The sequence below is a fragment of the Rhamphochromis longiceps genome, linkage group LG16 (assembly GCF_057381845.1).
Source record: "Rhamphochromis longiceps isolate RC_006_pf linkage group LG16, R_longiceps_female_GT1.1, whole genome shotgun sequence".
In the NCBI taxonomy this organism is placed as follows: Eukaryota; Metazoa; Chordata; class Actinopteri; order Cichliformes; family Cichlidae; genus Rhamphochromis; species Rhamphochromis longiceps.
In genome coordinates, this window is record NC_140572.1 from 39,990,746 (window position 1) to 40,017,290 (window position 26,545).

Sequence of the window (26,545 nt, forward strand, 5' to 3'; positions counted from 1 at the left end):
TCGGTTAGAGTTTTCACCTTAAACTACAAAGTAATTGAAAGTGGCTTATACTTATAATTTGTCATAAATATCCAATTAGAAAATCTGAATGTGCTAATTATTTCTTTTTTTTAGTAACAAAAATGTTTAGATTTCCAACTCAGAGGAGAAATGAAAGAATCCAATTAAAGTTACTTAAAGACATTTCATGGTTTGATACATTGTAATGATTTGGCAACATGTGAAACGTCTCTGAAGAACGAATTGATGAATTGATACATTGTAAATCTAAAGGTTTAAGTTTCACTGATGGTAACTTACGGTTAACAGTTAGCGTTGCAGAGATGCGGTCGTTCCCACAGACAAAAGTGTACTCTGCAGAGTCTTCATTGCTGGTGTTCATGATCTTCAGCTGATGGAGTTTCCCTTGAACCACAATCCTGAACTTCTCACTCATCTCAATCTCCACACCATCCCTCAGCCAGGTGGACGGGACATTGAAGTGAGAAACTTCACATTCAAATGTGGCCACCTGAGTCTCTGTGACCTCCACGTTTTTCATGGGCCTTGTGACACGTAGAGCTAAGAGTAAAATACAGACATGTTTAGTCCTAACGTGACCTTGGCCTGTGTTTTAGCATTTTTTACGTCCAAAAACTACTGATGTGATAATGCTTACACTCAACAACGAGGTGAGCGCTGCACTGCAGGTGTCCTATGACAGCAATGTAGTTGCCCTGCACGCTGTCGTCCACGTCGTGGACAATCAGCTTGTGGTTCTTCTTCTCAGAGATGATGCTGTAGCGCTCGTCAGACACCAGGTCTTTGTCATCGAACATCCATTTCACTGGGATGTCATCCTCTGAGATGCCAACTTCAAATACAATTGTTGCTCCTGACAGTGCTGTCACATCCTTTGGCTTCTTCAGGATCTTAATGGCTGTGGGAAAAGAGGTCTTCTGTTGGTAAAAAGCTTTAGGAATCTAGAGGTCCCATGTGGTTTAGGTAAATTTCCCAACCTTGTAGGCACACAGCCAAAAAGCTTTTTGTTTTATTCCAAAATCAATAGTTAATACTTACTTTCCACATTGAGTCTGGCACTTGCAGACAGTTTTCCCAGTTTGAAGGAGTAAACAGACTCATCCTGTGTGCTGCAGTTCTTGACCTTCAATGTGTGAAGTGTGCCTTCAATACTGATTTCATATTTATCACTGGGCTGGATCTCAACGCCATTCTTGATCCACTGTGCTCCCCTTACATCCTCATGGGTCAGTTCAAGGCTGAACGTGGCTTCTTGAGTCTGGACTACATTCAGGTTCTTCAGGGTCTTCTTGACTTTGACAGCTGTGGAGAAAAACACCAAGAGGCAAGGTAACAGTTAAACAAGTGAAGTGGCTGAGTCCAGAATTAAACTCTCACAGGGTGGGTCTTTGTGGTTGTTGCTGTGGGCAGGTACGAGTCAGCAGACTAGATCTAAATGATTTAAATTTAAAGTATCATTCGATCATTTGGAAGAAATGTCTGCACTCATAGAGTCAACAAATGGTGTGTTTTTATGGCAGGTTGCTGGTAACAACTGCAAACTGGTTCTTTGCTCAGTTGTCTGTTATGTGTTGACACAATATTTCTTCATATCAGTGAAGAGACATAAGACAGAAAAATATAATTGCTCTGAAAACTGGACTGGACATGAATAAAGAGGCAGCCCGTGTTCAAAGAAACACTTTAAGCACCTTCACAAACAAATTCAGCTTCCTAACCTCCTGATCCGCATTGGCTGTATGATCTACGTGTGTGTTTCCATGGAAAGCTGGACCTACCCTCGACTTTCAGGTTGGCTGAGGTCTTGGAGGTGGCGACCTGGTAAGTGTACTCTCCAACGTCAGTGGCCTTAGTGATGATGATAACGAGGCGTCTGACAGCACCGTCCACCTCGCTCAGCACGTTCTCGTTGAAGTCAACAGGCTGACCGTCTTTTAGCCACTTGCCCTCTGCGGATGGGTTAGCAACTTCACACTGCAGCACAGCGGTCTGGGAGTCAGCTACCACCAAATCATGCAGGGGCTTCTTAATGGCACCACCTGGGGACAGGAGATAGCCAGTTACTGCCTGGTGACAGAAATCTTCTCTGAACTATTTAAGTGTGCAATAAAAGTGTGTTTTGCGTACCTGTTACGGTGAGTGAAGCACTGCACATCTTCTCACCAGCAGCAAACATGTACTCGCCCTCTTCATCCTTCATTGCATTCATGACCGTGAGCCTATGCCTCTTGTCCTTGGACTCCATCTTGTACTGGGGACCAGCTTTAATCGGCTGCCTCTTAAAGGTCCAGAAAGCGTCAATGCCTGGGTGAGAGACCTCAACCTCGAAGGTGACATTTTCAGACTCGGAGCACTGTTTGTCTTTCATTGGTGTCACAATCTGGACAGCTGTTGAGACAGAACGATAGTTAAGCCTCGAACTGATGTACAGTAGAATAGAATAGAATAGAATAGAATAGCCATTTTTATTGTACATGTACAATAAAATTGTAGGAAATGTAGATGACTTGCTTTCACTTTTTCACAATTATCCATCTGACTCATTCAATAATAAAGATGTACCACATGGGCTTGGTTCTAGTTTTGTAAATGCCACGAGGTCATGATGTTCATGTCAGACTATATATGTAAGAAGCAGGTGCAAGTTTTCATATGATTTTAAAGAAAGTTGCATTCAGCAGAATCTGAAACTATTGTGTTCAGCAGAAAAATCATTTCTTATGTTGCCAAGCAAATATTAATGACCCTTTTCAGGTAATCAGCTTGAATAAGATTTCTGGAAGCTGAAAGCAAAGACTCTCATGTCATGACTCTCATGTAGTTTCTTAATAGTTTTCTACAGGTAAACTTCATGTGACTAGTGGTGGTCATGGTTTATTAATTCAATTCAATTCGATTTTATTTATATAGCGCCAAATCACAACAAAAGTCGCCTCAAGGCTTCATATTAGACCTAAAGATTCATAAACTTAGCTTCCAGGTCATTCCAGAATATAGATGATGCAACTACAGTAGTAAAACTCCAAAACATGCTTGGACCTCATAATGGCGTAACTTACGCTCAACAGTAAATCTGCAGCTGGTGTCAGCTCGGCCAACCACCAGTTTGTAGTGTCCTTCATCTGAAGCGTATGTTCTGGTGAAAACCAGGCGCTGCTTGGCTCCCTTTGCCACCATCTGGATTCGCTCACTGGCTGTCAGCAGGTTGTCATTGTGGTACCATTTGACTGAGCTGATGTCCTGAGCAGAGATCTTTGCCTCTAGGACGACCTTTGTACCCTCAATTGCATGACTGTCCTTCAGTGGGATCAGGATGCCAATAGCTGCAAGATTAGATATTTTGATTAGAGGATTTTATTTTGAAACAAAGTCATTAAAGAAAAACATGTGCATCTGAGGTGACCCACTCTGAATGACCAGCTTTGCAGAGGTTGAAATTCCATGATCAGGAACCTCGAAGGAATACATTCCAAAGTCGTCCTTGGTTGTATCTTCTATAAGGAGTTTGTGAATTTGTTTGTCAATAACTATATGCACACGGCTGGAGGCTGTGATGGGCTGCCCCTTCTTCATCCAGGTTCCTTCAACATTCTCCTGGGAGAACTTGACCTCAAGCTGAGCGATGTCACCCTCGCAGACGGTCATGTCAGACAAAGGCTGCATCAAGGTCACTGGACGCACTAAAAAATAAAAATGTCACTGTTAGCACTCTACATGCGATGTGTGTGTGTGTGTGTGTGTGTGTGTGTGTGTGTGTGTGTGTGTGTGTGTGTGTGTGTGTGTGTGTGTGTGTGTGTGTGTGTGTCTGGAAAGGCCCCATCGGGGCTGAAAGGTATGAACGGGCTTTAGAGAAACATCTGCTCCATGCAGACGTGTGTTTCAGGAAGGCCTTCGTGTTTGAGCAGCACGCTGCTAAACTGCAACCAAACACCCAGCGATGCTACACCATGGGACACGTGGGCCTGTTTTTGAGACATGTCGCTGCCTCAAATACAAAATAAACTTGTATTAAAATGGTTAATTTTCTCACCTTTCTCACCCCTTGATATGTTTTCTATGTTTGATTATGAATAAAATATGGCTTTATAAGATTTGCAAATCAAAGTATTCTGTTTTTAATCTTTATTTTACACAGCACCGCATCGTTTTTGGAATTGGGTTTGTGGCACTTTTATAAAAACCTATCATTTAGATTTAAATGTATTTTGAGGGAAAGTAGAAATGGTTTGTCCACAAACAGGAGAAGATGGTTAGCCCGAATTCCAGTAACACATTTTGTTGTAGTCTGAACAGTAGACTTAACTTTACTTCTTAAATACAATAACTTCCGTCCATAGAGTTTCATCATCCATATCCAATTCAGTGCCATGGGAACAGCAACTCACATTTCATCTTCAGAGAGGCACTTGTCTTAAACTCGCCCACTTTGAAGGTATATTCTCCCTGGTCTTCCTTCTTGACGTCTTTCACAGAGAGAGTGTGTCTTCCACGGCGGGAGGAGATGACGTATTTACTGCCAGGAGTCAGCAGATTATCTCCAAAGTACCAGCTGCCTTCGGCATCTTCACGAGAGACAATACATTCAAACTCTCCGGAGTAAGTCTCGGGCACCTCGGTGCTCTCCAGCTGCTTTAACAGCTCCAGAGGAGCTCCTGTTGGTCACATAATACAACAAGAGTTCAAGTCAGTCACAAAGTATACATATACCATATAAAGTACCTTGAGGTAACCGTTTATGTATTTGGAATAATTAATAATGAACTGTGTTGATTTCATTACCTAATGAACAGAATATGAAGAACCTAACCCACCTTCAACATTAAGCTTGGCGGTTGTCCTGACAGTATCATCTTCTACAGCCACGCATGTATATTCAGTATCATCCCTCATTCCGATCATCAGCACAGACAGGAAGTGAACCTTTCTGTCAGAGTGCATTCTGTATTTGTCTCCAGAGAAGATCTCCACATTATTCTTCAGCCATTTGACCTTCACAAAAGGCTCGTTGGTTTCACACTCAAAGGTAGCCACGGTATCCTTCTCCTTGGCACTGACGTCCTCCAACTTCTGAGTGAAGTTAATGACTTGTTTTGCTGCAGAAATGACACCAGAGCATTATTCAGAGAATGCAGGATTTAAAATCAGAATTATATGTACATGATCAAGGTCTGTGTTACCTTGCACCAACAGGAAAGCGTGGCTTGAAGTCTCTCCAGCAGTACTGGAAGCTTTAACCATGACACTGGCAGAATCCTCTGCTGTGACATCCCTGATCACCAGTTCACAAACATGGTCCTCAGGCCAGTACCAGTAGACACGGTCAGACTTCTCCAGCTGAACTCCATTCTTGAACCACTGACACTCAGGTTCTGGTCTGCCGACAACTCTGACTCTAAACTTGACTTCGTCACCCTGTGCGACTGTCTGGCTGGTGATACGCTCAAGGATCTTTGGCGCTTCCATGCTGGGTGAGAGCTTGACCCTCTCTGGTTTTAGAGGCTTGGCAGTAACTTGGCGATGCTCTTCCTCCTTCTTCTTCTCAGCCTCCTCCTTCTCCTTGGCACGATGAAGCAGTTCCTCCTTTGTCTTCCTCAGCAGGTCCTCATAGGAGTCATCTCTCTTGCGAGACTTGAGATCCACTGCGGTAATAGACTCGTAATAGCCTTCCTCTGTCCTGCGCTTGAACTTACTCCTCAGCTCCTCTGACTCCTCACTGGCTTTCTCATGGACAATTCTCTGGGCCTTCTTGAGTTTGACGACCTCTTTCAGCTGAGTGTCCTCTGTAGGCTTTTCAGCTTTAACTACCTCAAATGGTACTTTTCCAGGTTCAGGTGCAGCCTCGGCTGGCTTAGCCTCAGGGGCGCGGCGCAGATGAGTTCTGAAGTCCTCCTTCTGCTGAATCTCCAGTTTTACGACGTGCTCAACGGAGCCCAGATTGTTATCTGCTACGACTCTGACCTCCCCTGAATCATATGATTTGATGTCAGTTATCTCCAAGTAGTAAATGCCATCATAGCGAAGTCTGTATCTCTTGCTTTTGCGGATAAGTTGTCCATTGAGGTACCAGTTAACTTTTGGTGCTGGATATCCGGTCACTCTGCAGCGGAATCGAGCCGTTTCACCCTCTAAAACTCTGATTGGTTCTGGAACAAGGACGATCTCAGGCTTCATCTTCTCTGTTTCTTCTTCAGCAGTGACTCCATAAGGTCCACCTTCATGAGCCAAACGCTCTATCTCATCGATCCGGTGGGCACCTTTCCTTCCTTCAGGAAGTTGTGTTTCCTCAACAAGGCCCTTCTCATCCTTGACAATCAGGGTGGCTGAGGTTTGGTCAACTCCGTACTTGTTGGTCGCTCTGCAGGTAATGACGCCGCTGTCTCTAGCATAAGCGGCTTCATAGTCCAGGCTGCAGTAACCAAATTCATTCACCATGCGCAATCTGTTAGCAGCGGCCAGAGGTTTGCCGTCGTGCAGCCACTCCACCACCATTGTGGGGTCACCAATAGGAGTCAGTCTGCACTCAAAATGAGCTGGACCGAAGCGCTTCATGCGGACAGATGTCAGCTTCTTCTTGAACTGTGGTTTTTGCTGCTTCTCTTTGTCATAAAGGTCGCCTTCCTCCCACTGCTCTTGACCATATCGCAGATGAAGCGGCTCCACCTCTGGAGGAGCGATCTCTTTGGCTTTGTATGTTCCTTTGGGAATGATGAGTTTCCTCTCTGGTTCAGGCTCAGCATATTCCACCTCAACATTGACTCTGCAGCGAGTGGTATCTCTGCCAGCCTTATTGATAGCTGTAGCGGTGTACCAGGCGCTGTCTGAGCCAGCTGCTGATGGGATCTGGAATTTAGCCTCTCCTCTGGTTCCTTCAATCCTGGAAAATCAAATTCTCATTTTAGAGAAGAATTGACATTTGACACGTGTTTTTAATTGAAATGAAAATCTCAGGTTGCTTTGAGGAATAATTTTACTCTCCACAAACGCAGCGTTTCATTAAAAAAAAGTGTGTTGCTGCATCAAGGTCATTGAAGCAAACAGATGTGATCTACATTTAATGCTAAAGTCACAGAACATACTTGATGCTTGGGTGCTTGTGTGGGGTGATGATGTCGCTGTTCTTCAGCCAGACGATATCAGGCAGTGGGTTTCCAATGGCTTTGACAGCCAGTTCAACCAGAGTGCCCTGCTTCACACTGATGTTCCTCAGTTTCTCAGTGAACTGTGGACGCACCAGGGTTTCCTTGGCTGAAAAAGAAAGTTAAATGAAAGTAAGCCAATCCCCCAACATTTTTCCTTCTGGAAGAAACTTCAAGTTGAGAGAATATGAAGTTGCATTCTTACCATCAACAGCGAGAGTGACGGAGATGGATGTGCGTCCAGCTCTGTTCTGAGCCACCACAGTCCATTCCCCGGAGTCTTGTGGCAAAGCTGGGACGATGATCAGGGACTGAGTGCCATCCTCTTTAACCACGATCTTGTGGGTGTGGTCACTAACTATTTGTTGCCCTGAGAGGAAGATAGTTGAATGGCTTGTGAGATCAACAAATTTTGTTCAAACTCTTTTTGAAGATTTCCTCTTTGTTGTACTCACCATTGTGGAACCAGTACGTCTCAGGCATTGGTCTGCCCACAACCTTCAGGTCAAATCTGGCAGTTTGTCCCTCAGAACATTTATATGATGAAGGCTTCATGACAAAAACAGGCTTGTAGAGTCTTTCTAGCTGAGCCTCATCAGTCTCATCTAGCCGACGAGCAGGAGAACGTCCAGGTGAACGACTGGGAGAACGGCCAGGTGAGCGGCTCAGAGAGCGAGGAGATGTGGACCTGAGAAAGTATTAATCCTTGTCATTTCCCTTATCGTCAGTGTTCCCTGTTTCAAGCTTTGTGAATTTCTTTACCTGATCCTCTGCACTGCTGGCTGTGGTGTGAATTGCTGAGGTGTTACTGTTTCACATGGCTCCACATAGAGCTTCCCAGAACTGACAGCATTACCCTTCATGTTGGTGGCAAACGCGGTGTACACGCCTTCATCTTCGGGTATCACTACAGGCAGGCGAAGGCTGGCCCGTCCATCCTGAAGAACCTCTATTTGGTAATGGTCTCCAGCCCTAATACGCTGGCCATCTTTGAACCAAGCAATCTGCCAAGAGATACGACGTGATCGTAAAATCATGTGAACTCTACTTTAGAGCTTTTTATGTATTTCAAGACCATTTCTCTAATTGTAACATATTTCTTAAAGATTCAGCACCTTGGGGAGCGGCATTCCAGACATCTTGCAGTGGAAAGTAGCGCTCATCCCCTCCATGATCCTGTAACTTTTCACTGGCGTGTCAAAGGCTGGCTGTACCGCCTCAGTCTCAGTGGCAGTCACCATCAACTCTCCGTCCTCTGTCACAATCTCTCTGTAGCTGATTTTCATAATGGTAAACTCAATCTCCTGGATGATCCTCTGCTCAATGACAGACAGATGGAATTCCTGCAGATATGATATGATGTCAGTCAGTGGGTCCTGATCATAGTCAAGCCCAAGGAAAGGTCTTTGTAGATTACGAAAATGATGATTTTTATGCTTGCTTTAATTTTTATGCATCGGTTATTATATTTTCTTCCCAATAACGTGCATATTTAACGCATATTTAAAGGCACATAAAGGTTTTACTAAAGCTGGATAGTCAACCAGGTAGTGTGGGAAATTCAACGACACCAATTCTAATGAGAGCTTAGTCTGACAGTGCGCTCTGAATTACAATATCAACTGCAGTTACTACTGACAACAGCAGTATCTGCAGCTACAGGGACCCCAGGTTTTTACTTAATCTCAAGGTAAAGTGCTTACTTAAGTTTGTGCTGTACTCATCGTCATGATGTGATATACAGCACACAAAATGATAGAGGTGTCCACATACTAACTGTTCTATCAGGATTTGAGACTTTGTGGCATCTCCAGACTTTTTTTTGTAAACAGCTCACTGGAGCTCATATAAACTATTACACAGGATAGTGACAAACACTCCACATAACCATCTAGTTCCTTATGATGGCTTTGACATGGTTTGGTTTTGTATTATGATCACAGCTATGGCTAAGGATTCTCTACCTGTCCAGAGATAATGGTGGTGGTTATCTTCTCCATTGTTGTGACAGTGACAGGGGGAATATCTCCCACCTTGGGCTCTTGCACAATGGATGTCACTTCAGTCTTAAACATTGCTTCCTGTTTCTTCATGTAGGCTTCATATTCCTCTGTTGGCAAAAAAACAAAATAAAAAAACAATCCTATGAGTTCAAGTAGTTTCCATCATCTCTTTAAGGACTGTGCAAGCTAACTGTTTCTGCATGAGCTGTATGGCATAATATCCACTGACAGTCCCTTTATCTCTGCTCCTTGTGTTATATCTTTAGGACAGCAGTTTGCCATCACTGCAGTATTTACTGACCTTCCTCCAGCAGACTGGCGGAGGCAGAGACTTCTCCAAGCTTATTCTTGGCAAACACGGCATATTCTCCAGCGTCATCGGCGAAGGTCATGGAGATCTCTAAACGGCACTCTCCAGTCTCCTTCTTGTAGGCAACTTTGTATCTGATGGAGGGGAATGAGCATTACAGGCCCCTGAAGGCTGCAGCGTGATCCATCACAATAGGAGCAAACAGTGTCCTAATATTTTACCCATACTTCGTCTTACCAGCACCGTTTGTCCTAAGAGCCCACTGAAGATAAAATCATGGATTCAGGTCTAAAGGGATTGATCTCAATGCAGAAGCAGGAATGAGAGCTGGAGCTTAATGTGCTGGCAGCTCATTACTGGGTGAGACAGTTGACCTTAGCTGAACCATGAGCCAGATGTTTGGTTTTGCTAATCCTGTGTTATATCTGACAGGGACTTTAGGATTGGTGTCAGTTGGGTTTGAGAGGGGGGGTCCGAGTTGTGTATTCTGGTAGAAAGCTGAGCTCTAATGACGTGTTCATTTCTTACAGTTTTACAGTGATGACTTTAGCACTTTAGTCCTTGAGTTAGGGGATTTGTTTTGCAGCTGCATTCACACGTCAGATAAAATATAGATCACGTAAACCACAAAGGTCTCCATGTAAGGACAGTGAAAACCTGAGCACAGGTATTACTCACCTGTATCCGGTAGTGAGTGGGACACCACTCTTCTTCCAGATGATGTGTGGTTTGGGGCTTCCCCCAATCTGACATTCAAACACAACACTTCCACCCTCCACTAGCTTCTGGATGGTGGGTTTCTTGATAAAGAAGGGAGCAGCAGCAGCAGACTCTGACTCCACCATGCTCACCTGGGTCTCCTCTCTGGTTTCTCTTAATCTGGAAATAAAAATGTTTCCTTATTTTCAGGCCCAACCTGTACCGCTTGTCATCCGTTTCAGTGATGTAAAATAAGAAACCAATATGTTTGACGATTTGATGAATGTAACTCAAACTTTAAGTGACTCACTGAGCAGTTTCAACATGTTCTGTAACAACAGCAATCTCCTCTCTGCTCTCGATGTCTTCAGACACTGGTGGGGAAAGACAGTTCATCACTGTAAACGCATGAATATGCAGAACGTATAGACGGGAAGGGATGAGATTATGTTACGGGAAGATTTCAGGTCCTGTGTGTATCAAGAACAGGGCTCGGTGCATGCATGTGAACAGTCTCTGAGGAAAAAAGGGCTCAAATTAAAGTTATCCTGATATCTGCTGGACAGGCTGGGCATCGTTCCTCAGTATGTTACAGCATACTACGAAAGAAGATTACTTCCTGTGTGAGTGACACTGCATTCTGCTTGCACTGACCCTGGACAAGCAGGTAACAGGACGTGCTGACAGTTCCCGCCTCATTGGTAGCTGTGCAGGTGAAGCGGCCGCTGTCTTCAGCGAATGCTTCACGGATCACCAGTCTGGCAAATCCGTTCTCGTAGGTGATCTGGAAATCAATGGAGCTCTCAATCTTGTAGTCCTCTCTGAACCACATAATGATGGGGGTGGGATGACCGCTGATCTGGCACTCCAGGGTCACAGACTCGCCCTCGATCACATTTGTGTTCTTCAATCCCTGCACAAAAAAATATCACAACATCTTTACAAAAAGGTCTCTTTCCCTAAACAGTGTGGACATGTGATCTGAGGGCAGTCCACTCACAGAAATCAGCGTGGGAGGGACCACGGCACCACCGGCAGAAGGCACCGCAGCTGCCTCCACCACCTGTAAGATATTCACAGGTATGTTGGGAACATTAGGCTGAAAAACTACAGCAGCTATAGATCCCACACATGGACACAGTGACAGAAACAACCAACACACACACACACGATGAAGAAGAGATAACACAGCACATATGATGGAGGGAAGGCTGGATGGGCTGCAGAGGTGAGAATGAGGTTGTCAATAGCATGGAGAAGCCAGTTAAAGTTTATTACAGGGATATTTAATTATGGATTTTCACAGAAATCAAGAAAACCATCAAGAGAAGTTGTAAAAACCAGAAGTATGACCTGTGTCCCACAACATTTTTCTTCAGCTGTTCTTTAGTCTAATAAATGGTGAAAATGTCAATGAAATCAGGAGCATTCAAACCCGGGGTAACTTCTGCCCTTTCAATCAGATTTTTCCAGGGTTCAAATAGAGGTTTTTCAGCCTGTGAACGAGGATCTAATCAGGCAGCTCATATTAGGATTTATCATCTTGAAAATATCTGATAAAATTCACGATACTTTGGCCAGCTGTTGGCAGCTAACGGATCGTATGGATCTTACATCCACATCAGGTTTTCTTGTCCTGTTTAGACCCAGCTCTCTGAGCTACATTACAAACCTGGGCTCCCCAGTCCTCATACATTCTCTCCATTCTGCCTGAGTACACCACCCCGGTCTGTAACTCAGAGCCAGAACGACTCTGATGTTTGTCAGTGAAGTGTTTGAACGGTGGTGGGATGGTCTCCAGCATCTCTCTGGTCTCTGCAACTCTGCGAGATGGACTGGGAGACTTGACAGGCTTGATGATCTTTCGAATAGTGGCAGAAGACGAGGATAACTCTTTGTGCAGAGTGGCCATGGCCGAGCCGGCGATGGAAACCTGACCGACCCAAAGAGGAAGAGCCACACCGTCATCAAGAAAATACTGTTGAGTCTTTTCTGAAATGTGTGTTAAACCACAGCACAGAGGAGCTATGGCACGTTAGTCTGATTAATGCTACAACAGGGTCAGATAGAGGGACTTTAATTAAGATGGATTAATAGGAGGTACCGGATCAATCAAGTTTATTAAATAAGGGGATGAAGCAAAAGAAGGTTAAGGGAGGATTGATTTAGTTATTTTATGGATAATATTTGATCACGTTGACACTGCATTAAAACACAAGTTTGCATTTCAGCCAATCAGCAGTTCAATAAGCTTGCCACAGCAACGGTCCTATCACATTATTATTGTCCACAGCTCGCCTGATGCTTCCTGTCTTACCTCACTGCTAGACTCGAGTTTTGGGACAGACACTTTAGAAACTGTGAATTGTGGAACTGGAGACGGGGTGAGACCAGTGTCCACACGGGAGGAGATTTCTGTCACTCCCTGAATCTGGAGCAACCAACACAACAAGAGTCAGAACCTCAGGAGGATTTTAAAATCTGCACAGTATATTTAGAAGATGACTATGTGATTATCAAGAGATTTGTGCTTCAAATGTCTTTTTTATGGTTGACTACGAGGTGACTTCACAGAGATGAATCGGTCATTATTCACCAAATAATTCAAACAAGACTTTGCCCAAAGACACATTTCATACATAATTAAATAATTGATCGGACATATGGACTGTTTTTTCTAAGATACTCTTTTTGTAATTGTGCAAAATCATCTTTTGTAACTTTTTCATTTTGATGGAAAATAAAACATCCATCTGTTCTCTTCAGCAAAAAGGGGGGGGGGGGGGGGGGGCTGAGTAAAATACCAAAATAAAAAATAAATGAAAGAATTCAAATCTGCTGATAGTTTGGTCAAATCTCTTGGTAATCGTTGTTCACTGGAGGCCTAGCTAACCTGAGGCTGCAGCACGGCTGCTTCACGTGTAAACTCCTGAGCAGTAGAAAGCATGTGCCCACTTTGCACTCTTGTTGATGTCAAAGCAGCTTGATAGCTTTGATCAGCAGCCACGGCGGCGGCCTGCTGCCTTAAGTCCACCTCTACAGCCTCGTCCTCTTCAGCTCGACCCCCCTCGACAAGCGCGGGCTGACGGACACGAGCAAGGTCGACGGCAGCCACCACGGTGGCCACTGCCCCCGCTCTTTTCCCTCCCTCAGCCTGGAGACACAACAGATCTCAGGACATCCAGCACAGCGGTACAGAAACAGACAGGTTCATGGGGGAAATCACTTTGGTAAGTATCTCCATCCCCTCGTTCAAAGAAAAATACAGAGCTGGGAGAAAGACCTGATTTGCCCAAATTTGCATATAGACTGGGTTTAGTTAGCTCGACTCTGTTAACGCAGGTCTAAAACTCTGGGCTGGATGGTTGTCCAATAAACAAGAGGCTATTGAATGAGCTTCAGAGGTAGATCTTGGATTACGGGCAGAGCCAGATTAGCTGTCTCCCCAGCTTCCAGTTTTTTGCAAAGCTTAGCCTGACTCCAGTTATCCAAATGAGATAATGAGGTACTACGGTTTTTAAAGCCTGACCCATGCAAGCTTAAAGGTTTAAAGTCATTTGAAGACAGCACATTGGTTCATCTGTTTGTCAGCAGTAACATTAGCTGCAAAGAAAAGTGACAGCCACAATCTTGTGGCGACACAATAAAACAATAAGACCAGTCTTCTGAGTTAAGCTGAAGCGATCTCAGACACATCAGGAGGATGTGGTATCAGGAGGACATCAGGTATTCTGACAACATCGTCAGCTGAACCGAGCCAGGCTTGCTCTCTACTGGAAACAGGTGCTAAAGTCTTGTGGTTAAACACAGAGGACACAGCTCTTTGAGGGTGTATTTTCCTCCTCTTCTGTGAGTAAAGATGTTGCTTCTTGGTTTTTAAAGTTTTCACATGTTTCCCCCCCCTCACCGTATGAATCTGTGTGGGGCTGAAAGAAGTTACAGTCCCGCCCAGCCTGCAGAGATGTCCCATCCCTCATCATCCAGGGTAAAACGCACATCATCAGCTTCAGATGATTCTCTTTTCATTTCAAAGACCAAATGTTCAGACTGCTGTGTGATGCTGTGCCAATGATGTGAATATGAGCAGGGCAAACAATCAGGCACATTAGAACAAGGAACACATGGAAAAGAATTGGCTGTAAGGTGGAGGAAGGTGGATGGCAGGTTCTGTTTTTCAGAGTAAACCCATAATACCTTTAAACAAGGACCTGAAATCCACCGCAGAGGCTGTGAGACATGAACGTCACAAATAGAGAAGTGGAAGTAATATTTCATGACCAAACACAGTCAGGGAGCTGATGGTAACGCAGCTGAACCCGAAGAAGAGAGACTCAGGAATCTGGGAACCTCACGTTTCATTGAAAATGCCCATTTTTTGTGAAGTGTCTCCTGGAATGGTTTATCTGTGGATGGGAATATGTCGTGCTACCCCAGGGATGCTCACCTGTTTGACCATGGTGACCTGCTGCTCCCGGACCAACTGAGTGACAGTCCTGCCCTCGGCCACGTAGTCTTCCTGCTTCCAGGGCGGGAGGACGTCACCGGCGGCCTGCTTGTGTGCGGCGATAGGGGACGGGACTGCCCTGAAAGGTGAGACTGAGAGTTACACAGCTGCCCTGATTGGTTTATTCATCGAGCACACCGATCAGCAGATCTCTGTCAGTAATCATTCGCTGACTTCTTTCCATGTAAAAGTTACGAACAGGCAAATAACAGCCAGCGTTAACCCCTCCCAGACTCTACCCACCTGACAGGCGTGGGTGTGGGTGCCTTCACATGTCTGACAGGTGACGGTGACTGTTGCCGTCCCCCGGTCACCTTGGCCACCAGTGATGGCTGACTTGGTGACTTGGATGTGGGTTTCGGAGGAACTCTGGGTGGAGTCTTGTGAGCCAGCTCTGCGCCCTCTATCTGCATCTCCATCATGGCGGAGGCCTGGAAACTGGCCTCCATCTTCTGGGGACGGACAGCAGAGTTCATGAAGTTAGATTAAGTATGAGTAAATTAGACAATCACACATTTCTTTGAGGATTTTTTTACCTTTTCTACTCTGGTGTGTCGGGTCTCTGAAATCTGGGCGGTTGAAATCAAGGTCTTTGTTTTCTTTGCTGGAACGGCTTCTTCGCCTGAAAATGTCTCTTCTTTAGTCTGTGTTTTTCATCAAAGCAATTTCCAAAAGGAAGAAGAAGCAGAGACGAACGGTTCTTACCCTGAACCAGCAGTTCGGCTGTGGAGGTGGCCCGTCCGCTGCTGTTGGTGGCTGTCACCGAATACGTCCCAGAATCCTCTGGGAAGGCTTCAGCAATCAGCAAGCTGTGCAGGTCTCCGTCCTGGATGATTCTGAAGTCGGTGGAGCTCTGGATCTCAGCCCCTTCTCTGTAGAATTTTACCCCAGGTGCGGGGATCCCGGTGACTCGAACATCCAGCCTCACCTGGCTGCCCTGTCTCACCGTGGAGCTCTGTAGTCTCTGAATGAAGCTCGGAGGCACCGTCTCCGCTGGAGAAGGAGGTACAGGTCGCTTTATATCAGCTGATCTCAGCATTTCGTTGTGCAAGTACACAATAAAATAAAGCCAGTTTATGACTTTTTAGAAAACTGAATTTTTAATAACAGTTTGTTTTCAGTTTGATTCAGACGGGTGTTAAAAATCAGCTCATGATGTTGCAACGTCTGCCGACCGTTATCCACTGCTGTTTATCCTTTGAGAACTCTGGATGGCAGCTAAATGATAACATATACACAAACAAACCTTCTTTACAATCTATAAATATCAAAATTTTAACATTAAAATTTGCTGTTCGTAGCAGCTTTTTTGAAAAGAAATGTATGGGAAATGTTCATGGAGCAGAAGTGCTTTAGTTTACCACTTGAAGTCCTCCTGTGAGCTCACCTGTAACTAAGAGTTCGGCTGTGCTTGTGGCTTGTCCAGCACCGTTGGTGGCTCTGACAGAAAATCGTCCGCTGTGCGCGGCGGTCACAGCAGGAATCCTCAGAACAGCGCGGCCATCGCTGAACGAGATCTGAACGCCGGGCAGAGCGGCAGCAGAAAGTACCTGGCCATCACGGAACCAGCTCACCTCAGGAACTGGAGAACCTGCAAAGAGATGCATGAGACTCTGTCGGAGAACCCACAAACCAACATGCACCAAAGGATCCGGGACTAAGACCTGAGCCACAAAGTCAGTGCTTTCAGTAAAACAGTGAGATTTTAATGCATGAAACAAAAATGTGAAAGGAAAAGCAAACGACGAACGAGTGGGAGAAACTTTATTAAGAGTTTAGCAAATTTTCATGTTCAACTTTTTATTTGAAATTTAAAAAAATCATCTTTAAGATTAACGTTGTTCACATGAGGTTTTCAAATTGTTTAAAAATATAGAAACTGAAAATGTGATATTTATTTAGCTAAAGTAGAAATTAAACATTTTAAAACTGGGTGGATGGATTCAAAAATACAATTACTGTTTAAAATATACGAGAGCTTTAAAGGAAATAAGAACTAAGATCAATACAACAAAGAGTAATTCTTTTGAATCATGAGACCGTCAGTGAGATGAAGTCAGAGCAGAAAAACGTCACTATCAGGTTTGTTTTACCTGGTTAATCATGAAAGAATCAAGACTAAACTTCAGAAGCTTCATATGTTTCCTTCATGTGGCTTCATCGTTACCTAGCTCGACCTGCAGAGCCGTCCCTGTGTGACTGATTGCACCAGTCTGTCAGGAGAATAAAGGACGGCTGCTCTTATACTCACTGGTTAAACTTAGAACAAATGACATTTCTCCTTTTAAGTCAAGCAATCATTGGGTCAAAGCAACAAGAAGCAGATTGTTCTCCCCTCAAACACTGCCACCAATAGCAAGCAGCAATGCAGCAACCATCTCAGCTCCCTGTGGTTTGGGCTGTTTGGACTTAAAACAGAAAACTGAGGGAGAAAGGCTGAAGAGCCAATCAGGAGCTGTCTGTGTAAATGTTGGCACATGCTTCCCCTGAGTTCCTGAAAGGGAAAGGCATCTGCTGAAATTCTGTCAGCTTTATTTTTATCACAGGCATTGACTCCAACCTTCCAAATGTCAGAATGTCCCTGAAAGCAGCAGCAGCCTGTAAAAGCCTCGCTCGCCACGAGAAAAGAAAGAAAGGTGACGAGAACATTTACCCCTCAAAAGTCCATCATTTCTCTCTATAAATACAAAGAGTCCAGATATGAATGTTGCACAGTCTGCAGTGAACCTCTGTACCAGCTGCATGGCTTCAATGTCTAATAGTTTTTATATGAACTTTAACATTATTTCTCTCCTTTCTAACTAATGAAGTCAAACATCTGCTCATTCTTTGTATCTCCAGTGTAAATACAACAGTGTCAAACATCGTCCTCTGCAGAACGTCACCATCACACGTTTCTCTTACCACTAACTTGAGCCTCGAACGTGGCGGCACTACCCTCCAGTGCCACGACGCTCTGTAGCGGCTGCGTGAACGTCGGCGCTTGAGTTGACATGATGATCGGCACCCTGGAACACAAACGAGGTGATCAGCCCAGAATAAAGAAAACAGCAGCAGGCTTTGGTTTCATTGGCAGAGAAACTGACAGATCAGCAGCAGGTGGAGCTAATTCTCCACCTGCTGCCACTAAACCAGTGCAGGAGTAGAGCAGCCACTAACAGCTGCAGATACAAACAAACCTGCAGCCTTTTTAATACGAATGAAAAAATCATCAGATTTTCACTTTATTGTTTCAGTCATTGCAGGACAAAAACGAGATTACAACATGTTTTTACAAATATGTAGATTTTATGGCTGCATGAGATCAATGCAGTGAGATGAAAGATGAATAAGTGCTGCCAGGCTGAGGATGCAGACTGGGTCAAAAGGTGTGGAGAACTGTGGGTGTAGCTGGGTGTAGCTGGGCGTGCAGAGCAGCGGAGGAACCAGAGTGGAACCTAATCTGAGCAAATACAGAGAGACGTGAGAGCAGAACAGCCAATCGGACGGCCTCAGGCTGGAGGCCGAGGTGGTGGAGCAGCAGATGGAGGCGAAGCTGCAGACGGAGGTGGAGCATTGTGGATGCTTCTTCTCATAATGTTGTTTCTCCAGAAAACTTCAATGATTCAGTTTCAGTTTAGCTGCTGTGTTATTTGTTGCAACCTGTGTTTACTAGTTTATTCGAATCCGTATTTTAACTTTATCTTCTGTGATCAAATTTAAAACTAATAAAACAAGTTTTATGTTAAATACTCGTTTTGTCAAATTTTACTTTCATTGAGATAAAATAAATGATTCATTCAGTCATTTCTTTCTTCTAGTGCTGATCGCTCATCCTATTCTTTATATCACTTCCTGTTTCCCACGCTGATGCTGACATCATCACGCTGCCTGCCTTCTGTGAACCAGTCAGCTTCCATTCTCTGCTTTAAATCACAAACACGTGTTTTTCTGCTGCTTTTCTTGCTGTGTGATACATTTCTTTCCTGATAATGTACAAATGTCTCTGATATCCTACATGTGCATATCCAGATTGTTCATTTGAACCTTTAGATTTCTTTAGTCTTCACACTGGACAGTCCACAGGTGAGTAAATGGTTGTGACGTGCACTTGGGTATGTTGGCTGTTATATTCTCTGTTCTCTCAGTCCTTTGATTGGCCGTGTTGTTGTGATGTCATAGCTTTGTGACGATGCTAAGGTGTAGCTGATCCCCCGCTGGGATGGTGCTGTAGATCCTGTGTTTATAGATGTAACCAACATATAACAGAAACACTTTTCTGATGTTAGTCGTTGTTTGCAAAGGTTGAAGAACATTCGTACACTTTCAGCTCCGTCCATCGGTCCACAGAGCCCGTCTGTGTCACAGGGCGAGAAAGCTCTGTCGCGTTAGAACCACAAAGGAAACGAGAACCTGTGAAAGCCCATCGAGACGGTCACCGACGCAGCAGCTACTGCGACTCATGCAGCACACTCTGGGTGGAGACGTGTTAGATAACCACTGTGTGAAAGAGTCACTGAGCAATCATGTGGCTGAAGTGACTCCTGTGAGGACGCCTCATCAGTCCTTCAGCAGGATGATGTAACAGTCAGGCAGAGCTGCTTCCTCTTAACAGTGAAACTGGTTTAATGATAACTAAGTACCGTCTGCGTGAGCACGCCGATGAACAAGCTGCGCGCTCACAGCAGTGTTCAAACGATCAGAGACGCTGACAAAGGGTTTCAAAGGCTCATCAGTGGCAGCATTAACTGACTATTATGATCTAAACACTGCACAAACTGGGAGTCCCCGTGCTGATAAACAGCTTAGGATAAACTATAGTATAGTTTATCCTAAGCTGCTGTAAATAACAGAGCAGAAGAAGAAATCCAGTTTTTACACTGAGGTGACCCAAACTCTGAGCTCTGCATTCAGAGTTGCACCTGCATGTCGTGCTTGCCTGGGTTGGTAGGAACACAGGATGCATTTGACTAATTGATGAAGTGATTAACTCTACTCGGGTTTGTGTTGAGGGACACATTTACATGTAGTTAAAAGCAGCTGGATGGAAATGTGCTGAGTGTCTCTGCAGCTTCACTCAGAGGTTTGAGTTTCAGAGCTGTGAGACAGGTGAGACGGACGGCGGCTATAAATGTCTGACGGGCGGCAGCAGCTGCAGGTTTGCACTTTTACAAAGAACATTTATGCTGCCGCTGACACAGAGATGAACAACATGACTCTGATTAGCATGCTGGAAAAAAACAAACTGATTTTAAATAGAAATAAAAGTTTCCCTGAAAATACAAAGTCTGATGAAAAACTCAAATGTGTTCTGGTGTGAACTGTTAAAGGTCCACTGACCAAACACTGATCATGTCCACTCTGCTGTGACCTCAGTGTGGACGTGGACCAGTTTGTCTTCATTGATATAAACAAATTCAATTCAACTTTATTTATACAGCACCAATCACAACAGCATTCAGCTGAAGGTGCTTCATACTGTAAACTCATCCATCATCTTCAACATTTAATTAGCTGTTTCCAAGTAATTATAACCATCAATCATCAGATCAGATCTAAAGCTGAGTCTGCTGTTTTAACTCTTTGGTTCCTGATTTTACTGCAGACTAAAAACCATAATAATAATAATAATAATAACAACGACGCATGTTATTAGTCAGTGCAGTGATGCAGTGGATCTTCTCACAGGTTCGTGATCTTTAAATAAATGGAGCTCGTTGTTGTTTCCACTTCATGTGACACAAACTCTTACAGGTGAAATGTGCTGTGGAGTGTTTTTATCCACCACATTGTTATTTAGACATGATTCTGTGTTTATGTTGATTTTGTTCTAAAATCTCTTCGTGGCAGAATTTGGACTGAAATGTTGATTAACACAAATCTTTGATTTTGCTGTGAAATCTTTTCAGACGAGTCACTGTGGGTTTTCCACGTTTGTCTCCACTCATGTTCTTATTTCAAGTTTCTTTCTCTCTGCACTCTGGTTTCATGTTGCTGACAAATAACCACGTTACATATTATTGAAGCATTAAATTAAATGGTTCTGATTGTTGATTATTCGCTGTGGTTTTTGTAAAAAACAGAAACAAAGATGTTGTGCTTTCAAAAGCTTTTTCTGCCGTAATTAATTAAAAACATCTTTTGTTTTGTTTTTTTATTTTGTTACAATTTTATGAATTTAAAATTTAAAACCTCAATTTTCTCATCATAAAATGGAACCACATAACGTGTTGGTTATAATTATAAGTGTGATGAAATTAGTCAGTTTATTGATATTATGAGACTAAAGCTCGGGTAACATAAAGTCATTTTTATACTTTTTTGGCACAAACAGGCTTCCATACTTATCTGAGAATCAAACAGTCAATAAAGCTTTGATTCAAAGACAACTCCCATTGAAACCTTATAATGACAGGAATAAATGAAATCTTTCACCTGTAAAAGCAGCTTAATGACACTTCATGTAAATGTGACGATCAGATCAAAGACACGAACAAACATGAAGCCGTTTAAACGTCGTTCCTTTTGTGTCCACGATGCAGCTGCAGTAATCCTGGTTTAACGCTGGCTGCAGTCTAGCGTGCAGCTGTTTCTGCTGTCAGACAGTTATTTAAAAACCTTTACTGTCACATGGTTAACATCTCGAGTGTGACGTCGCATTTATTGACTTTGGACGCTCAATCACAGAAACCCTGTAAAAACGTACAGCTGGAGTCTGAGGACGAGTGTGAAGCTCCTTAAAGTAAGACTAAAAATCCTCCAGTGCTGTGAATCTGAAGTCTGTGGAAACAGGCTGAACCACTCTCACACCTCTTTAAGGAGCTGGTGATCAATAATCAGTTACTGGTGATTGATTTGTTCCTGCTCTCTGACTGTGACACTGAACGCCTCGCTGGGACAGCTGCTGCTCTTTTTCAGCGCTGTCAGCTGATTTCAGGCAGAGTTGTGAGTCTCTCACCTTCTCTGTGAACTTTCAGCACCTGATCAGCTGATCGCAGCCTTATCAACAATCAATACGAACACTTCGCTTCATCATAAGCCAAACAGGATCAGACCTGATAAACTCAGCCCATATTTACAGATCGAGCTGAGCGACAGATAAGGCAGTGGCCAAAAATATCCACCACCCCCTCCCCAACCTCGAGCAGCTTGATTGACAGACAGCATGTGGCGCATAGCTGGGGGTGAAGTGATAGCCCTGCTGCTGATTCCCTTAAAAAGCCATCAGCCGCCCAGCTGACAGTCCACTCTCATGCTATCAGCAGCTATTCTTGGCCTTCCTGGGGTCAGTGCACAGCCCGCTGAATAGGGCCAACCTGCAATCTGCACCCGAAAAACATCAAACCAACACAAAACCCAAACACAGTTCACCCAAACCCCGAGCCCTGACCCCCCAATCGCCGTAAACCCCACGAGTCAGCATCATTAGGGGACCGGCGAGTACTCACTTGTATCACAAGAGTGCCTGAAATGATGGGACGGAGCCCGTCAGAGCAACGAGCAACGGTCTCCTTATCCAGGAAGGTTTTTCCAGAAAAATCCAAGATGAGAACGGTCGAGCCTCGAAATATCCCCCGAAAAAAAACAAAACTACACAGAATAGAGGCCGTGTAGTTTTGCTTTCCCTCCTCGCAATCCCTCCACCCGAGGCGAGGTTGGGAATGCTCAAACTGCTCAGGAGGGCCCAGATGGTGCTTTAGGGTTTTATACCAGGGGGACAACCTGCATCATCAGAGCACCGACGCTCCCCATTGGCTGCTGAAACACTCAGGGGGCATGATGGGACATAGCAGCCATTTATGCACCCTGCAGCCTGTGAGGCTGCCCACCCCGATCCTCTGATTCGGATCAGGCTAAGAGTGTGTGACGGCAGCTCGTTCACACACACCTGAACCTCCGTGTTTTAAAGGAATCGCAGAGAACAAGTTCATCTGCAGACCCAGAGTCACTGAGAACTGCTGAGCAAAAGGAGGCAGAGGCTGTTCCTGTCAGTCAAAGCCCCCCTCCCACCGGCCGGCTGTTACAACACCCCAACAAACCCACGCTTCATATCTCAGGAGTCAGCGGAGCTCCTGGGGCTCATCCTGTGGATCAGAACCTTTCTGCTGCTTCATGGTTTGGTAGCAGAGTTTAGTAATGCAGCTGTCAGTCGTCCATCATTGTCCTAGCTTGACCTGGAGGTCAGTTAAGTCCACTAATGTAAGAAGTGATTTCGGTGACAGCACATTGTGTAAGTTGTGTATTGTTGCTCTTTATAGACACTTTCTGTTTGTCTGGATCAGTTTTCATGAAAATTTGGTTGCACCTAAATATTATTTACATTTTTTTTCAACATTTTGCTTTTTGACTTGTTGATTCCTGAAGGTAAAATCTGCCTTACTGAACTGTACACCTGAAGTGTGTCATGAGTCTCAATCTTGGTGAGTTTTTCCTGCTTTTATCAATCAGGTCATCCAGTGACAGATGGAAGCAGTGCTGGAATCTACTGCAGGAATGTCTTAAAGACATAAAGACCTGGATGGCCGCTAACTTTCTGCTTCTTAATTCAGATAAAACTGAGGTTATTGTACTCGGCCCTGAGAATCTTAGAAATATGGTATCTAACCAGATTCTTACTCTGGATGGCATTACCTTGGCCTCCAGTAACACTGTGAGGAACCTTGGAGTCATTTTTGACCAGGACATGTCCTTCAACGCACATATTAAACAAATATGTAAGACTGCTTTCTTCCATTTGCGCAACATCTCTAAAGTTAGAAATATCCTGTCTCAGAGTGACGCTGAAAAACTAGTTCATGCATTTATTACTTCCAGGCTGGACGACTGTAATTCATTATTATCAGGAAGTCCAAAAAACTCACTGAAAAGCCTTCAGCTGATCCAAAATGCTGCAGCAAGAGTCCTGACAGGGACTAGAAAGAGAGAGCAGATTTCTCCTGTTTTGGCTTCCTGTTAAATCCAGAATTCAAAATCCTGCTCCTCACATACAAGGTCTTAAATAATCAGGCCCCATCTCATCTTAATGACCTTGTAGTACCATATCACCCTATTAGAGCACTTCGCTCTCGCTCTGCAGGCCTACTTGTTGTTCCTAGAGTATTTAAAAGTAGAATGGGAGGCAGAGCCTTCAGTTTTCAGGCCCCTCTTCTGTGGAACCAGCTTCCAGTTTGGATTCAGGAGACAGACACTATCTCTACTTTCAAGATTAGGCTTCAAACTTTCCTTTTTGCTAAAGCATATAGTTAGGGCTGGACCAGGTGACCCTGAATCCTCCCTTAGTTATGCTGCAATAGATGTAGGCTGCCGGGGATTCCCATGATGCATTGAGTTTTTCTGCTTCACTCACCTTTCTGTACTTAATCATTAGTTGTTAAGCTCCGGCTCTCTTCCACAGCGTGTCTTTTTCCCGTCTTCCTTCCCCTCACCCCAACCAGTCGTGGCCCCTCCCTGTAAGGACAAACTGGTTTAGTTGCTGCTGTTTCACACGTGCTTGTTTCTTGTTAAACATCTTCCTGTGGAGGATTACATGTTTGTGTTTCCACCAATCACAGTTAAGCTCAGATGTGAAGCAGCCCTCACTCGTCTTCACATTAAAGGTGCCTGAAGTGACGCAGCTGTTGTCAGTGGTGTGAAAGCCTCAGCAGGTCGATGGTGTGCAGGACTCATCGTCTGTGGCTGAAACAGACTCACACTGCGGTACTTTATTCACAGCTGTGATCTTGAATGTGTTTCTATTGTAATTCTATTTTTAGTCACAGATGTGAGCGAGCGTAGTGAGAGTTCCCGTGTCTGCCTGGCTGGGCCGTCTGTCGGCTAAAAACAAGCTTCTTCACAGGAAGTTAGCCGGGACTGAGGAAACTATAAATCACAACAACAACGGAAGACTGGGAAGATTTATTGGTTTAGTAAAATGTACTAAATTAAACACATAAATGAGGAAAGCTGAGACTGACTGCAGGAGGCTCCAGGCCTCATGAAACACGTCCTTACATATAGGCAGTTCATCACGGCTGCTCACAGATCTACTGTTAGAGGAGACGTGGTTAGTGACGGCACAGGAGGAGCTTCCAGTGGTTTAAGAAATACTTATTTCATGTTGTAATTCAGGCAGTTACCAGTTAAGGATTTTGTGATCTAAACTGAGGACTAATTTTGCCATATGAAGCCTTTTAAATGAAAATAAAGATACTTTGTCACAGGACTGACAGGTCAGTACAAAACTGGACTCAGCAGGTAGGTTTACAATATATTTATTAGTTAAACTGGAAATCGTGACAAGGCAACAAAACATAGAGCTTGTTGTGGCCTGGGTAACGTGGCTCGGTGGACGTGGATCTAAAAACAGGGAACGGGCGCAGAGATGCAGACTGGAACGGGACAGTTAAGGAGTCACATTGTAGGAGGAGGAAATGATGGGAGAGGGGTGACGTGATCCGGAGTGAGCTGAGCGGTGTGGAAAGGCGGTGTGACCTGCGATCCGGACGTTCCTGCGATCCGGACGTTCCTGCAGGACGGCAGGCAGGTGAGACACAGAGTGATTTCCCAAATGGAGAGACAAATGTCAGCGTGAGGCTTAAATCACTCTCTTGATGGCCTGCCATCAGCTCCAGCTGTGAGGAAGTGGAGGAGGACGTGGCCCCGCCCAGGGACGGATACCAGGTAGGCTCGGGAGCCTGATGGAAAGTTCCAGCCACAGACCCGGACCATGACCCGAAGACTGCAACAGAAAAACGACAGAGACAAAACGCAAAGAGACAAAGAACACACAAACATTCACTGCCAGGTGCAAACGTAGCCCATGTGAGGTTTGCAGAGCACTGAAACGTAGGAAGGACCAGAGTGTGAGCTCGTTAGAGGGATAAGACACACGGGCTGCTTATTCAAGTATGAAAAAGGTTCTCACAGGACAGCAGTGAATATTCCACCAACAAGTGTAAGCACCACAAACAAAGAGACGTTTTCCTCTGGTTTGGACTCTGTTAGCTTTAATCGGACGAACCAGGATCCAGTCAGGTTGTTCCAGCGTCACACAGGTCACCTTCTCCTTCAGCGAACACTGAGCAGCTCCTCGGGGTAACGAGGTGTTCAGGTTAAGAGGTTCATCATCAACGATGGTGATTTTTCATTTTTATCTTTGTTTGTTTTTGTATAAACAATGAAAGGTGGTGGATTAGCCAACTGGTCATGATCAACTCTGGGCTGGACCAATCACAACACATCCGTATGTAGGTGAAAGGGAAGCGATTCGTGCCGGACTTCAGCTGGAATGAAACAAAGACACAAAGCTGCAGTTATTCTGTGTCTTTGCTGCCCAGCTGCCTCTTCTCCTCTCATTCTCCCCCCTCCCTCTCCTGTTGCTACTTCAATCATGATCAATGATCAGCTGATGGTGATCGGGTGGTCAAGGCGCGGACTCCCTCCTGAAGTGAGCTACTTTTTAATATCTGAAACTTTTTAAATATCTGAAACCGGTTGCTACTGTTGACCGTACATCGAAAGCTTTGAAATGAATTCTAGCCTCTGTGTCTGATGACTGGCTGCTAACATTAGCTTCTTTGTTCAAATATTATCTATGTTAGCTATGGCCTCCACAGTCACCTGACCTGATCCCAGTGGAGATGGTTTGGGATGAGATGGAGCGCAGAGTGAAGTTAAAGGACCAACAAGTGCTCAGCATCTCTGGGAACTCCGTCCAGGCTGTTGGAAACCATTTCAGGAGACGACCTCACGGAGCTGATGGAGAAGAAGAGCGAGCAAAGCAGGGATCAAAGTAAAGGGGGCTGTTACAAAGAAGCTAAAATATAAATCATGATTTGAGTTATTTTATTTTACACTTTTGTGTTTACTACATGATTCCTACATAATGTGTTCATTGATATTGTTGATGGTGATG

General features: G+C 44.5%; 1 protein-coding gene across 16 annotated transcripts in view; it reads right to left on the reverse strand.

Moving 5' to 3' along the window:
* Positions 1 to 22,344, reverse strand: part of LOC146651703 (titin-like) — a 175,950-nt gene extending 153,606 nt beyond the window's left edge. For 13 of the 16 annotated variants that reach the window (XM_085384070.1, XM_085384057.1, XM_085384069.1 and 10 more), the window contains exons 1-31: positions 22,101 to 22,343; positions 17,578 to 17,681; positions 16,061 to 16,264; positions 15,379 to 15,666; positions 15,210 to 15,295; positions 14,917 to 15,125; positions 14,614 to 14,752; positions 13,063 to 13,323; positions 12,487 to 12,600; positions 11,842 to 12,102; positions 11,170 to 11,232; positions 10,824 to 11,082; positions 10,480 to 10,543; positions 10,149 to 10,349; positions 9,462 to 9,604; positions 9,122 to 9,267; positions 8,273 to 8,500; positions 7,920 to 8,161; positions 7,613 to 7,845; positions 7,363 to 7,527; positions 7,098 to 7,266; positions 5,199 to 6,895; positions 4,833 to 5,114; positions 4,407 to 4,673; positions 3,429 to 3,701; positions 3,081 to 3,344; positions 2,149 to 2,409; positions 1,800 to 2,060; positions 1,060 to 1,323; positions 659 to 919; positions 301 to 561 (exon numbers count right to left, since the gene is read on the reverse strand). In XM_085384070.1, coding sequence (XP_085240196.1) covers positions 301 to 561; positions 659 to 919; positions 1,060 to 1,323; positions 1,800 to 2,060; positions 2,149 to 2,409; positions 3,081 to 3,344; positions 3,429 to 3,701; positions 4,407 to 4,673; positions 4,833 to 5,114; positions 5,199 to 6,895; positions 7,098 to 7,266; positions 7,363 to 7,527; positions 7,613 to 7,845; positions 7,920 to 8,161; positions 8,273 to 8,500; positions 9,122 to 9,267; positions 9,462 to 9,604; positions 10,149 to 10,349; positions 10,480 to 10,543; positions 10,824 to 11,082; positions 11,170 to 11,232; positions 11,842 to 12,102; positions 12,487 to 12,600; positions 13,063 to 13,323; positions 14,614 to 14,752; positions 14,917 to 15,125; positions 15,210 to 15,295; positions 15,379 to 15,666; positions 16,061 to 16,264; positions 17,578 to 17,668 — 7,657 coding nt within the window. In that variant the 5' untranslated portion in view covers positions 17,669 to 17,681; positions 22,101 to 22,343. Of the gene's footprint in view, positions 1 to 300; positions 562 to 658; positions 920 to 1,059; positions 1,324 to 1,799; positions 2,061 to 2,148; positions 2,410 to 3,080; positions 3,345 to 3,428; positions 3,702 to 4,406; positions 4,674 to 4,832; positions 5,115 to 5,198; positions 6,896 to 7,097; positions 7,267 to 7,362; positions 7,528 to 7,612; positions 7,846 to 7,919; positions 8,162 to 8,272; positions 8,501 to 9,121; positions 9,268 to 9,461; positions 9,605 to 10,148; positions 10,350 to 10,479; positions 10,544 to 10,823; positions 11,083 to 11,169; positions 11,233 to 11,841; positions 12,103 to 12,486; positions 12,601 to 13,062; positions 13,324 to 14,613; positions 14,753 to 14,916; positions 15,126 to 15,209; positions 15,296 to 15,378; positions 15,667 to 16,060; positions 16,265 to 17,577; positions 17,682 to 22,100 lie in introns of all 16 variants that reach the window. The other 3 variants (XM_085384072.1, XM_085384056.1, XM_085384059.1) reach the window with 3 other exon arrangements.
* Positions 22,345 to 26,545: the final 4,201 nt, after the last annotated feature.